At 39.8% G+C, this 14,563-nt stretch overlaps 2 protein-coding genes across 2 annotated transcripts in view; one reads left to right on the top strand and one right to left on the bottom strand.

Moving 5' to 3' along the window:
* LOC103368896 (focal adhesion kinase 1-like) overlaps window positions 1-13,062 on the top strand; it is a 72,773-nt gene extending 59,711 nt beyond the window's left edge. Inside the window, exons 26-33 of the mRNA XM_008297425.1 lie at window positions 3,583-3,645; window positions 6,001-6,040; window positions 7,383-7,486; window positions 7,694-7,702; window positions 9,335-9,490; window positions 9,734-9,814; window positions 9,915-10,000; window positions 11,110-13,062. Coding sequence (XP_008295647.1) covers window positions 3,583-3,645; window positions 6,001-6,040; window positions 7,383-7,486; window positions 7,694-7,702; window positions 9,335-9,490; window positions 9,734-9,814; window positions 9,915-10,000; window positions 11,110-11,236 — 666 coding nt within the window. The 3' untranslated portion in view covers window positions 11,237-13,062. The remainder of the gene's footprint in view (window positions 1-3,582; window positions 3,646-6,000; window positions 6,041-7,382; window positions 7,487-7,693; window positions 7,703-9,334; window positions 9,491-9,733; window positions 9,815-9,914; window positions 10,001-11,109) is intronic.
* A 415-nt stretch (window positions 13,063-13,477) lies between these two features.
* LOC103368895 (prostate stem cell antigen-like) lies at window positions 13,478-14,550 on the bottom strand. The gene is made up of 3 exons (XM_008297424.1): window positions 14,547-14,550; window positions 14,132-14,254; window positions 13,478-13,936 (listed from the first exon to the last, which is right to left on the bottom strand). Exons 1-3 carry the CDS (start codon window positions 14,548-14,550, stop codon window positions 13,728-13,730), a joined length of 336 nt encoding a protein of 111 aa, XP_008295646.1. The 3' UTR covers window positions 13,478-13,727.
* Between the last annotated feature and the right edge of the window lie 13 nt (window positions 14,551-14,563).

Here is a 14,563-nt window from a genome sequence, read left to right as displayed (position 1 = left end):
GTGTTGTTCATTTGCTTTCTTGGTATTTGTGGGTCATATTTTTGTATTCAGAAATTGAGTTTACTGACGTCCTGAAAACATTTTTTTTTTAACGTTCATCACAGTATCAACGAATTTAGACTGAGTTTTAGACTTTACAGAAAATATGAAGATGACACGTTCAAGTGCTGTCAAATTATCGGAAAGCAGTGAATGTGTCTGAAAGGGGCTTAAAAACAAGACCCTCAAACGTTTTAAGAAATAATTATTTGACTTTATGTCTGCTGTGGTGTCTTTGAGTAAAATATTTCATCCTCAGCCTTTCTAACGTCGATGTCACTCTGCTCTGATTTCCTACCATCGGTAAAAGAGGATTCTGTAACACTTTATAATAACTAGTTAATAGATCATTTGTAAACTGTTAATTAGTGAGTTATTAACCACTTGTTAAGTGTTTAATAATTTGTTGATGATTTATTACGATGCCTTATAGATAGTTAATAAACATTTACAAACTGTTAGTTAATGAGTTATAAATGACTTGTTAACTGTATATTAATGATTTACAGCCATACCTTATAAACCAGTCATAGATCATGAACAAGCCATTAGTGAATTACTTACTAATGACTTGTTAAGTATCAGTTAATAGTTTATATATGTTATTGGGACGTTATTCTAAAGTTGCAACTATTATTAGGAATAAATGAGGAATAGTTTTTGGTAATCCTAAGTGACCTAAAACAGGAAAAGTTTAGTCTGATTTAATGTTAGATAGTGAGGAAACAAAAGGTTTTATGTCTTTTTATCCAGTGTATGTAAACTTCTGGTTTCAACTGTATATCTTGTGAGCTGACACAGGTGTGAGATTCCTCCAGACCTAACTCTTTTTGAAACTTCAGCAGTGCAGTAATTTGCTGAAACAGATGAACTAGCTTCAGTATATCTGGTTTGCAGTGTTAACAAAGGCTTAAAAGTGGGTCTTCAACTCTTCAAGAGAGCTTGTGTTGAAAACGTCACATGAAAGGCTCATCTAACACCCATAAAACATCCTGTGTTAAAGGGAAATTATAGGATATAGGAAGATGAAGTTTTAACATGATGTACAGGCCTTCTTCTGACCAAAACCAAAACTTACGTACTGTTTTTACCTACATTGCAACCGTAAATGTTTATGTCTGTGTCCCTTTTTTTTTTTTTTTTCTCTTGTGTTCTCCTCTGTGTGTTTTTTTATTGTGTATCTGTGTTTTTCCTTTTTTTCTATATCACATGTTTTTTGGGTTTTGCGTTTTCTGTGTTATCTCTTTTTGTTTTTTTTGTTTTTAATACTGATGTGACTCTTGGGGGCAGGAACTACCATGTTGGTAAGCCAAGAGCATTGTGGGAGTTTAGCTAGTAAAGGCGCACCGTGACAAGGATGGATTGTATAGCCCAGTGGAATGCTCATTTTCATGGCTCTTTTCTTCTTAGATCTTAGGATCTGGCTCTAGGGACACATTTCCAAGTTATTCCATGGTAGTTTTTTTTCTTTTTCTTTTTCAGGCTTTTTCTGTTGAAACTCTGGCGCGCACAGATAAACGAACACAGCTCCTCTTACAGATCCAGTGTTTCTGAGAGAGAACCCCAGTGACAGAAAGACAAAGTTGGCAGGAGGGAGGAACATTTCCTTGTAGGAAGCATTTTTCTGTGAACAGTGATTGAAGGAGTCTGTCTGGAACTTTTTTGGCTCGAGGATTTTATTGTGCATGTTTGTGTGTGAGAGAGAGAGTTTGTAGGCAGGTGTGGCCTGTGTGAATTCCAGGCTAATGATAGGCTTACAGAGTCTGACAGTCTGTCTTTGACCCAAACCATTAACTGACAACACACAAGATTACTGAAAAGCTGAGGAGGCGTTCACTCTGTGTGTGTGTGTGTGTGTGTGTGTGTGTGCGTGTGTGCATGTGAAAGTGTGTGTTTAGGCTTTTTTTTTTTTTTTTACAATGCTGTCACTTCAGGGAGGAGAAGGCAGAAGGGTTTGGGAAAAGAAGGGAAGACACACTCGCATACTGACGGCTGGTTGGGAGCGTTGCTTCATCCCCCCTGCCTCCTCCTCCTCCTCCTCCTCCTCCTCCTCCTCAGATATAAGTGTGCTGGAGGCAGGAAGCTGGAGTCCTATCCAAATTCTTCTCTCCATGAAACTGCTGCCAAAGACGAGCGTACAGGAAAACATTCAGACAGAGCTGTAAGATCAGAAGATAGCAACAGAGACAAAACACCTCACACAAGTTGGACACAAAAAGATTCGTCAGGAAACTTTGATGAACTCAATGGCAATGCTGGTCTTCAAGTCCTGTCTTGGAAAACTGGTATGTGAGGAGTGATGGTGTGAAAGGGCAGCTTGTGGTACTTTGATTTTGACTTTGTGGGACAAGTGGTTGCTTACCAGTATAAAAAGTTGTTTTTAAGTTTTAAAAACGTTGTGTTGAGGCTCCCAGAAGTCATGGAATGTTGCCAGCTTTATAGAGTTTGTTTTTAATCTGATGTGTTTGAATGGATATGTTGATGGTTTTTGTGTGAGATTTTCAGCCATTCATTTCTTCATTCAGTCGAGAGTTGAGAGTTTGGAGAGTTAAATCTGTTCACAAAAAGGTAATATGATCCCTAAAACCAGTGAATCTACCTGGTTAGGAGACCAGTGTGGCAGCAGCGTGAGAAGCTGTGCTGACAGGATGCTGTTAAAGATGTTTGACAAAAGTCTAATTTTACTTTAAAAGACGCAAACAGAGAAGCAATGTGGCTCCCTGTTCATGAAAACCTCACAATCATTTAGTACAACTGTAATTACAGATCTTTGACTCTGTCACAGTGGATCTCTAATTGATTTCAGTTTGAAATATGACCAGCCCTGAACTTAACTCTCTGAAGCCCAATTAGTTTCTGGGTATTTTCTGCTCCTGTAACACTTTTCCTCACTGTGGGCTCATTTTTCACGGCAATATTAAATTGTAATGCCGTAAATTATAGAGAAAAAAAATAAAAGTTAAAACTCTTTAATTTATTTTTCTAGAATTGTAAAAACCTGGAATCAACATGTCCAACATTTAAGTATTACCAAATTGGCTGTAGATACGAGCTGTTGAAAGATGTTTCACCATGCTGAATGTATCTTCTAACAACTTGCTCCTCTGTTTACTGTTTCTAGGCCATGCTGCATTTATTTTATTCATCCAGTATGTGTCTCTCTGATTAGTTTCCATGCTTGTCTCTGCGTAAACACAGCCTGCAATTCATCTAAAAAGTCCCAGATCTTTTATCATGTAACTGCTGGTTGCAGCATTTTTCAATGACACATTGAAAGTAGAGGGATTTTGATGAAATCTTACAATTTTAAGTTTAGATTTGGTTATTTTTGCCAACGGTACTGCAAGCCTTATATGATGAGTTTAAGGATCATCAGAAAAGTTGAAAATCCATCAATTTATTCTGTTTGTTCAGTTTCCGGCTCTCTAAATGGTGTAATTTTTAGGATTTTTTTTAAAGATAATGTGCCTTTTTGGGGTTCAGAAGTTTAAATACTGATGATTAACGGAGATCTAATGTTTGTAATTATTTGTGTGTGTTTAGAAACCGGACACGAGGAGTTCTAGAGGAAGTCTGGACAGAGAAGAAGGTGGACTCCAACCACCGGTGCGTTACTTTTCCTTTAGTGTTGTTTTAGCAGCAGCAGCATCTATTTTGTTATGAGGTGGTTTCATCAGAGCTAAGCTGTCCCCAACAGTACATCAAATTCACCTCTTTCCAATTCTGGCTGACAGAACCGTGCACTCCAAAGGGTTGTAGTTATATTTCTGAGCTGTTTGGGTTTTAAGCGAGAGGATGTCTGATAAAGACGAGCGCTGACGGAAGTCCATGTTCTGGTCTTTGTTTGTTTTGATTGGAGCAGAGCAGATTGATTCAGGAAGTGACCTGTTGGTCAGCGATGTGGGGTCAAAGGATTCTCACAGCATCACTGGATATTAATAGAAGACTGCTGCGAGAAAACACAGTTGTGTCTTTAGCTCAATTTTCTGCACCAGTGCTGCCCACAGTCCCCGGTGCCCTGTAGCTTACTGAGTCTGTTTGCTTGTGTTTGTACTTTTTAACAGTGAAAAGCACCAGTACAGGTGGATCGTCAGTGTTGAGTGTTAGAGCATCTACTAAAACTGTTAGTTAAATAATCCATTATGAAAATTAGTCAAATGACAAAAGCAGCAATTTTGGTTATTGAGTTTTAAACAAATGTCAGACGTTATCCAGGTTCAGCCTTCTCAAACTGAAGACCATCAGTTTTGTTTTATATCATCGTAAACTGAACATCTTTGAGTTTTGTACTGCTGGTTTGCAAAACAACCAATTTGCAGTTTGACCCTTTGTAACCCCACGCTGTTTCTGGGCGTTTTCTGTCACATTTTTCATCACTGTGGCTCATTTTTCACTGCAACATAAACTGAATGTAACTTCCACCAACTTAGTGACAGCGTGCCCCTCTCTATGCCATTTTCAAGCTATGCTGCATTTATTTTATTGCTGAAGTGTCTTTTAGTTTTCCCTCAATCTCCCTAATTTGCTTCCATTCTTGTCTTCTATTTGCTCCGTTTACGCACAACCTGTATTTCAGCTAAAAAAAAGTCCCAGCGTTTTTGTCATGTGACTGCTGGTTGCTGCTGATTCACCCACGGCTTCATGCTTGCGCAGACTTTCTAATTTTTTCTTGAATCTGGTGTTTATTTTTGGAGAATTTTAACATTAGACATGTAAGATTAAGAGGATTTTGATGAAATATCACAATTTTAAGCTAAGATTTGGTTAATTTTCCTGGTGGGACCACATGTCATACGTGATGAGTTCAAGGACTGTCACAAAGTGTAAAACTCTGGCAAGTTATTTCAGTTTTACAGTTTCTGGATCTGATAGAAGGTGTAATTTTGATGATTCGAAAAAGATAACCGTTCCAACCTAACCTAAGACTGTGTGTCAAAGTTTTAGAACATTTGTTTGTTTGTGTATAAAAGAGGACATTTATTTTTTGGCTTTTATGAACACTTAGGAGAGTAAACCACATCGTTTTTTTTAAAATTACACTGTGTGATATAAGTGCAGTAATTTGCACAGTGACTCCTGCAGGATATGCCGCTGGTTATACGCTGTTAACAGCCGGGTGGTGTTGAAATCTAACTTCATCACTTCTTCCACTAATGTTTCTCTTGCAGCCTTTCAGTGATTTCGTTTCTTCATCCCGGATCTAAATCATGTTGTTGATCAGAGCTTTCGTGTAACTTTATCCCAAACTTCTCCGGAGTTGAACTCTTGAGTTGCATGTTGATGTCTGCGTTTCCCTGATGCCAGCAGAAGTTGTTGCAGCAGTCTGAAGATATTTCCGTCTCTGTAATTCATCTCCCTGCTTGTCCTCCTCCTCCCATTGAATGGCTGTGGTTTGTGGTGGGAAAATCTCCCTCGTTTGTGCGTGCATGTGTGTGTGTGTAAATTGCTGTAGTGGAGTATTTTTGGGTGTCGGTGGTTGTCAGACCTCAACACTCCGACGGCACCGAGGCTTTAGAATCCCTCACTGCAGTTTTCTCACACAGAGAAAACAACAAAGATGCAGGAATAATACAACAAAGTAAATATGTGGGTCTGGAACCGCTCGGAGAGTCTGTGGCATCATTTTATGCTCACAAGCATCAAATCATAAAGACACGCTGCAGGATTCTCTTCCAGTTCTGAAACGGGAGCTCTAACAAAGGAAACACTATTTTGTCACACAGAATATTTTTGTGAACATCAGTAACACAAAGCTCGACCACACACCACTGAAAGCTGGGAGCTTGCAGATTGAGACTTGGTGTCGTGTGACAACAACATTAACTTGGATTCCCCACATTTTTCAGACTGCTGGTGGTTTCTTGCCTGTGAAGTTCTAATTTCCTGCAAAGCTTCTGATTACATATGTGATGTGCGTTTGCTAACCCAATGTTTTGTTTTGTTGTTTGTTTGTTTGTGCAGACAGGAAACCAGCACATATACCAGCCCGTTGGCAAACCAGGTAATAGACCGGCCCTCCATAATTACAGTGACTTAACCACTTTTGTTTAATTCTCTTTTCTAATCTCCCAAAGTATGTCGTTCACATGTCATTACACAACTCAGCCATTCACTCTCAGCGTACAGATTCTGTATCTGCAGCCTTTTTTCTTTTTTTTTTTCCAGTGTCAGTGCGTTTCTGTCAGTGTTTGCCTGCAGAGTTTACAGTCTGTTGCCACAATATGACAGATCTGATTGTGAACTCTGTTGGCCTGCTAGTGAGCAAACCAACCTCTGTTTATATGGACTCAGACAGCATGTCAGGCTCAATATGCTGAGTGCACAGAGCGTGAATAGAAAATAGAAAACCATTCAGCTTGAAATAGTTTCACAGTGGGCTGATTTTGCAGGGGAGTTTACATTTTTATATCAGAAGCTGTATTTTGTCTGAAACCAGTTGGACGTCAAGTAATCAGAAAATGTGAATTTAAGATTAGAACTAGAACCAATGCAAGAAGTAGAGAACACTCAAAAATGTCTTTTGTGTAATATGACACTGTTAAACTTCTTTAAATTTAAATTTCTTTATTTTCCAAAAATGTACAAAACCTGACATCAATGCTTACAAAGATTTTCTGTAGAAAGATGTTTCACCACGATGACTGCGTCCTGTATCTTCCAGCAGCTTACTTGGTCCTCTGCTTACCATTTCTGAGCCATGCTTTATTTGTTTTATTGCTTTTATTTTCCTCTCAATCTCCCCAATTTGTTTCCACACATGTCCTCTATCTGCTCTGTTTATGCACAACTTGCAGTTCAACCCAGTTCAGCCTAGAAGTCCCAGAGTATAAGTGACTGCTGGTTGCCGCTGATTCACTCATGGAGAGCAGAATTTTTGGGGTTTTTTTTATAGAGTCTGGGAAAAACAGTTTATTTTTAGTGAATTTTTAAATGAGACGTGTAAATAACATGGTTTTGATGAAATATCACAATTTTTAGGCAGGATTTGGTTCATTTCCCTGATGGACTCACACCACACACCGGATGAATTCTGGGATCATCACAAAGTTTAAATCTGGCCTTTTTTTCAATTTTTACAGTTTCTAGATCTGATCAATGGTGTAAGTTACAGAATCTGGTGCAAACAGTTTAATTTTGGCACGTTTTTAAATGAAACATGTAAAATACGATGATTTTTGTCTCATAGATTTAAAAAATTAAGCCTCCTGAATGCTGTGGTAGTCTCCGATACAAACATAGTCTCGGGCTGCTCGGTAACCAAAACAGAATCTGTCCACACACTGTAGGTGACTATAAAACTGTGAGTAGAAGTAATTTGTTCTTTTATTTGCTGTCTCCTGCAGAGCATGCGGCGCCCCCAAAGAAACCCCCTCGACCCTCAGCCCAGAGCCAGCTGGGCGGCCTGGCCTGCCTGAATACTGGAGACAGCTACAACGACGGAGTCAAGGTACACACATGTACAGCAACAAACATACACAAAATACTAATAAATACACATGAAAAACCTGTAACAGCACATACAAGGATACAACTGTGACCTAATGTGCACATTGCATGTTTTAGAGCGTTAATATTTTTTATCTTCTTTCCTTTGGCTGCTCCGTCTCTTCCTCCCTCTTCCTCCTCCTGCACTCTGCCTTATGTTGACCTGTAGCCCTGGAGGGTAAGCAGCTCACTGAGTGTGGTTACTGTGCGTCTTCGTCTCATTCGGTCCTCCTCGTCCATCAGACCCCTGATTCCTCTGTCCAACCAATCACATTCTGTAGTATTTAGACGTTGATTTCATTCCCGCAGTCAGTTTTCTTGCATCTGTCGTCTTCTTTTTGCAAGCTTACATGCTCATCTAGTTGGGTTTCATTGTTGTAGGCGACACTTTGAACTAATTAATCACTAAATCCACGGTTTTCCAAGCCACATGGAAAATCTTTGTCGATTAACAGACAAGACCTTCTCTTCTGCTGTGAGGTTTATTAATTTTTTTCAGTAGTGTTTTTCCCACATCTTTTTATTTTTTTGAGGTAGCTTTTCAGTGCCACAATAGAAACACGACATCATGTGTACGAATTTCAGAATACTGTGATTTGTTTTGACGGTAGGTGGTGAGTAAAATGAAGATTTTATACATGCATACATGGATTCAGACAAGAGGAGGGCTTTGTGTTTAAAATGAGAAAGACTGTAAAGATGATATGAGACAGAGCAGACAAGAAGATCTGGTTTGTGTCAGTAGGTACATGTCAGTTCTCATTAGCTGTGAATTTAATACGTCCTGATCTGTGCACAGTAGAATTGTGCCAATGTGACACTGCCATCTAGTGGCCACAATAGAGGACTAACTTTAATACCATTTGTCTGTTAGGACTCTTCTTTAATCTTCTGAACCCCAAACAGTTTCTGTTTGTTTTTTTCTCCTGTCTCACTGTAATATAAAGTCCTGCAGCTCTGTGGAAACAGAACAACCATGAAGAAGGAGAGAGAACTCAGAAATGTGTTCCGGCCAGTTTGACAACAACAAAAGATTAAAGTTGAAATACCAAGTTGGACTCAACATGTAACATTTACTCAAGAAATTTACATTTCTATGATGTTTAAAAAAATAAATGTTTTTTTTTTTTTACGTTTCTCTGCACATCAGATGTGTCACCATGCTGAATGTGTCTTTCAACAACTTGCTCCTCGGTACATTGTTTTGGAGCCATGCTGCATTTGTTTTATTGATCCAGTCTGGGTTTTTTTTATCTATAATAGACAATTTTAAGGTTCCTAAAAAAAAATCTGCATTTTTTCCAACTGGAACTGCACATCACACATTATGAAAATTCAAATATTCTTTGTATTTTTACTATTTCTGGCTCTCAGAAATGTTTTGTGTAGTTTTGGCAGTTTTTTTGTTTTTTGTTTTTTCAAAGATAACAATCTGGCCAACAGGTTTTGGGGTTCAGAAGATTAAAATCAAAGCATGTCAAAGTAAAAAAAAATAATTAAAAATACCTGCACATATTCATTCGCTCATTCATCCACTCCCTTTCTCATTAATCTGCTCATTTTCCTTCATGACTCCAGACAGTCTTTGCTTAAGCAAGAGTTGTTTTTTTTGTTTGTTTGTTTTTTCTTTTACATCTTAATAATCCTGCAGGATTCATACAGGCCGCTCTGATCATAGATGTCTTGTCATTAGGAAGGTCATTACTGGTTTTCTGCCAGTTTCCCACCGTCAGTCGCCACACTTGTCTCCTAAATGTCAGTTCATTCGTTGAACACGTCGCTTATTGTTTCTCGTCCCGTCATTTTTCAGCTGCAGCCTCAGGAGATCAGCCCGCCTCCCACCGCCAACCTGGACCGCTCCAACGACAAGGTGTACGAGAACGTGACGGGATTGGTGAAAGCTGTGATCGAGATGTCGAGCAGGATTCAACCGGCGCCTCCAGAGGAATACGTTCCCATGGTCAAGGTGAGAGGAGCCTCACAAGACCATCTCACTACCCAGCGGCTTGTATATTCATTCCTTTTGACGTACAAACTTCTGCTGTAGTTTTATGTTCAGGTTCCCTTTGACCACTATGGCACACTGTTTTAATTTTGCTCGTCAAGGAGCTGAATTTTGATGCTGCTACTTCATAATGAATCCTTTGTGATTCATCTGTTAACCAGAATGTGGCAGCTTCAGAGACACTGGTGTGTTTTTGTGTTCCAGGATGTGGGTCTGGCATTGAGAACGCTATTGGCCACAGTGGATGAGACTCTACCTCAACTTCCTGCCAGTACACACAGAGAGGTACAAACACACAATTTACCAACAGCGTACATGTGGCATGAATTCATTTAATATTCATTCTTTCATTAGATGAATGAATGACGTGTGTTTTCTTCCACAGATCGAGATGGCACAGAAGCTGCTAAACTCTGACTTGGCAGAGCTGATTGGGAAAATGAAGTTAGCCCAACAATATGTGATGACCAGGTTGGTACACAAATCAGACGGTTACAACCTGGACAGGTGACCAGGACCAACACAAGGAGACTATACATACCAACAACATCATAATATAACAGAGGATTTGTCTTACGTGTTGCCCTCTTGTATATATTCATTTGATGTCTGCGCTATCAGACATCCTGTATATTATAATTTCATTAAAGGTTCTGTGTGCGGATTTTCAGAACCAATAGAAAACAAACATCTTATAGCAAAGCAAATGTTATCATCAGTCACACCTCCCTGCTTCTTTCTCTTTCATTTACCTTCAGTAATTTCCCAGACTGGGATAAATAAAGTGTTTTTCTATTCTATTCTGTTCTTCTAAAAGTTTATGTGCCCAGGAGTCAACCAAAACCAGTCCAGCCACAACCATGAGCACATGCTAGCATCATAAAATACATTACATAGGGGTGAATCTGAATTTTTCAAAAATTGACAAAACTGCGACTGTGTTAAAATTGTAAAAGATATTAAAACATGGATTCAGACGATTAACAGTCAAAGTCTTATGACCCGCTTTGGCTTCGACTGAAGCTTCTACTGTGAAATGTGCCAGACCTACAGAGTTGCAAAGGTGGCTGGGTTTTGGCGGTTTTCCAGCCGACTTCCCGTTCATTTCATCAGGAGATTTTAGCCTGTTTTTTTTTTTACGATTTTTGGAGCCACAAAACAGAGACTAAAACTGAGATGAAATGAAACAAGTGCGCATAATTTAGATGAATAACATGAAATAAATTCTCAGTTTTGAAACTTTTAGGGCACCTGCTACACGCGTTCTACACTTCTGTGCAGCAGCTCAGTCTGTCTGTTTATAAGAGAGGACCAACGGTTTCAAAGGGAAGGACTCACATGCATGACCATGATACTGGACCAGCTGTAAATCATAGAAGATAGATATACGTATAATCAAAATCTTATGTATTGCACCTTTAAGAAACAACAAAAAAAAACTTCAAACAATAGTTACCTGTCCAGAAAAATCTTATTTTTGATGCTACCACAAGGGGGAGCCACATTTTCACACATTGCATCTCTAACTTTGCCCTGCTAGCAAAAGTAGATAAATTCTTGATATTTGTTTTCTGTCACAGCCTGCAGCAGGACTACAAGAAGCAGATGTTGACGGCGGCTCACGCACTCGCGGTCGACGCCAAGAACCTGCTGGACGTCATCGACCAATCGCGGCTGAAGATGATGGCCCAGTCCCGCCCACATTAGCCCAACGCCCGCCCAGCTGACCAACAGCAGCATCACTGTGGTTTCTGTTGGCGGTGCAGAGCTAAAGACTCCTGGATGAGTGACGTCGGTCATGATGGAGAGAACAGTCCGCGAAGAATCATTAGAATCTGGGAATAAAATCTCCACCACTGTGACTTTGTCATACAAGAACAGAGCAAAAACACTTCCTGAATCAGGGACTTGGCAGCTTCGCTCTCTTTGGACTGGAACACAGTGAAGAAAGGAGGAAAAGCAACGAGGAAGAGAGGAATAAACTGCAGCTCTGGGCCTGAGATCAGTCTGATTCCACAGTCAGAAGCTTCATCTATCGTGGGAGGGCTTGGGTCTCGTTGACATCGAGTGGATTTACAGCTTTTAGACAGAACCATCGGACGCTGACAACATATCTGCATGAAGCTTCACAGTGAGGATGGACTTCACATCAGCCAGCAGCCACTTAATGACGTTGATCTGTTGTTTTGACCGCTGGTACTGAACTCCTTCCTCAGAACAAACCAGATGTTTTCTCCTCGGGTTCGGGTGGACGTTCAAGAAAACTCAGAGTAAACTCCAGGCTTTTCTTGGTCTCCTCCATCCAGTCCTGTGTTCCCTCCGTCTCACCAGGTTTTATTTATAGACTCAAATTGCAGAGGAGGAGACGGAGGGAGGAACAGGAAACACAGGACAGCCGAGCAGACCGAACACACAATCCTCCTCCTTCCTCCCTGTTTCACTCACTTTTACCTTCCTCTCAGTCTTCCTCAGCTCCTCTCTGAGCAGGTTTTAAAGACTCCAAATGTGAAGAATCCAACTCTGTCTGGGTACACACTCAACTACTCTTTTTTTATTGGCTGGCTCCATGTTTTTTGTGTTGTTTTGAGCAGTCTTCTTCTTCTTCTCCTTCTCCTTCTTCTTCTTCTTCTTCTTCTCCTTCTTCTTCCTCTGTGCTGAAAACAAGCAGATATTCAATCCCAGCAAAGACTGATGGAAAAAAACATGGATTCTGAGGGTTCGGTGTGAAGAGGAGGTTCTCATGTCTCAGACTGGTCACTGAGCTTTACTTCTTTCCTCTATAGTCCCAATATTGTCCAGATGTTCCTCATATAAAACTAGTGTCACACCTTTAACTGTCTGACCACCCACCAGTGACGCATACAGTCCTCCCACCTGGAACCTTCGTGCTCCGAGTCCCAGTTTCTGTCAGGTGTAACACTTTAAAATGTCCCTCCTTATAACAGTCCCCAGGGAAACAAACACACATGAAATGTGGAGCCACATGACTGGAACTTGTCTTGCAGACACAAAACACTGAACTGAGAATACAGCAGATCACATGTGTTAATATCGAGCCCACATGGAGTGTAATGACTTACTGCTATATGAATTATACTGGTGACTGTACTGGTGTAGCATGATATACTGGTACAGAGAAGAGCATATTTGCACAGCACCAAAAAAACAAACAAACAAAAAAAAACCCCACATCCTAACTTTTTTAATCCTATTTTACCCAGATGTGATTCCCATGTTTAGCCAGCAAAGAAACTATCAAATATCTGGGTGTTATAGGGATTAAAACCTTAAAAAAAAATCAATAAAAAATACAAAAAAAAAATACAAAAAACAAACAAAACAATCTATTTTATCTCCTTGTTGTTGCGTAAATCTGCTCATGTTGGTATATTGTAAGCTATACTGGTGTGTATCACTGGTGAATTGTACAGAACTCGTACTAGTAAACACTGGTTTTTATTTTGTCTGGGCTAAATCAGCCACCTTGTCAAATAGGAGGAAAAAAACAATGAAATAAAATAATGACGAAATCAGTCTTTGCATTCAATTCCATTTTATACCTGCAGCATTGGTAGTTACACAGTTTTCATTTCATTTTATTCTCCATTCTAGTGACTCTTTCTGTTTTAAAGAGCCCCGTATTATACATAATGAGTTTTATTTACAGGTTCATAATTGTATTTTTAGGGTCTAACAAAATATGTTTTTATGTTTTCATGTTTAAAAAAACACATTATTCTTCTCATACTTTACATTGCAGCTGCTCATCTCCTCAGCCTCTCTCTGAAACACCAAACTAGCAACCATATTTTATAAATGTGACACATGATGACGTAGATAAGTAACAGAAGAAAAGCCTGGACTTCAAATGGGTTTTTCCTGGAATTTAAAAAAAAAAAAATCCTTTGCCGTGGACTTCATAAGTTAATAGAACTTTAACATGGACAAGAAAACGATAAGACGTTAAAGAAAACAGGAGTACAACTCACAGCACGGTACATATAAATAGAAGTGCTAGAAGGCTTAATGCAGCTTCTATAAGTTACAGCAAGAAGAATAAATATTATAAATCCTGGAATATATAATTGTACATGTACTTCATGTGTGTTTACAGCATGTCTCTAATATACACTATTTACATGATGCGTTATAGAACAGATTATTACAGGCTGGTTGTGGATCAGTTGTGCGTCTGGCCTCAGTGTGTCAGCAGCAGCAAAACACACACAGTCAGCAGCAGTGTTGTGTGTTTGTGAATCGAGTCGACTCCGCTGAAGTTACACAAGTTGTGGCTGTTGCAGCAGTTGACAGAGTTTCCGTCTCCGTTGGAGTCGACTGACGCGAAGGACGCGGCTCCGTTGCAGGTCGCCCTGCTGGCACAATGCTTCACGATGGCCTTCAGCGCGCCTGCAGCACACACAGCAACACACTGCACTTATTTTCTCCCGTTGCAGAGGCTGGCCTGAGCTTAGACTTTTTAATAATCAAACTAAACCCATAATTATAATAATGCTATAAAGGAAGGAGTTTTTTATACAAGTGCTGGATCCTGAAAATCTGGATTTCCGTTGTGTTTCTTGACGACGGGTTAGTTGTTGTTACCTAACGTGTCGACGATAGTCATGCACGTGTCGAGTGGCAGCTGACACTCCTGACTGCTCTGGTTGCATTCTTCATTGGTGGCAGAAGCGCTGCACACATAGCAGTCCAGGGACAGCACTGCACCTGAGAGCAACAAGGCAACAAATTCAGACAAATTCTATACTGTGACAGCTGCTGTGTGATTTTTCAAACACTACAGGAGCAGATTTAGAGGTTTAAGCTCAGACAAACATTTCTNAACAACTTGCTCCTCTGTTTACTGTTTCTAGGCCATGCTGCATTTATTTTATTCATCCAGTATGTGTCTCTCTGATTAGTTTCCATGCTTGTCTCTGCGTAAACACAGCCTGCAATTCATCTAAAAAGTCCCAGATCTTTTATCATGTAACTGCTGGTTGCAGCATTTTTCAATGACACATTGAAAGTAGAGGG

This window comes from Stegastes partitus, unplaced genomic scaffold (genome assembly GCF_000690725.1).
Source record: "Stegastes partitus isolate 25-593 unplaced genomic scaffold, Stegastes_partitus-1.0.2 Scaffold1217, whole genome shotgun sequence".
Classification (NCBI taxonomy): Eukaryota; Metazoa; Chordata; class Actinopteri; family Pomacentridae; genus Stegastes; species Stegastes partitus.
The sequence above is the reverse complement of the archived record's forward strand: the minus strand, read 5'-3'. Positions and strand labels throughout refer to the sequence as shown.

Bases quoted from the DNA above. Each gene is read 5' to 3' on its own strand.
- LOC103368895 (XM_008297424.1), bottom strand. The intron at 13,937-14,131 runs GTAACAACAACT...TGTGTGCTGCAG, and splicing joins GACTATCGTCGACACGTTAG to GCGCGCTGAAGGCCATCGTG.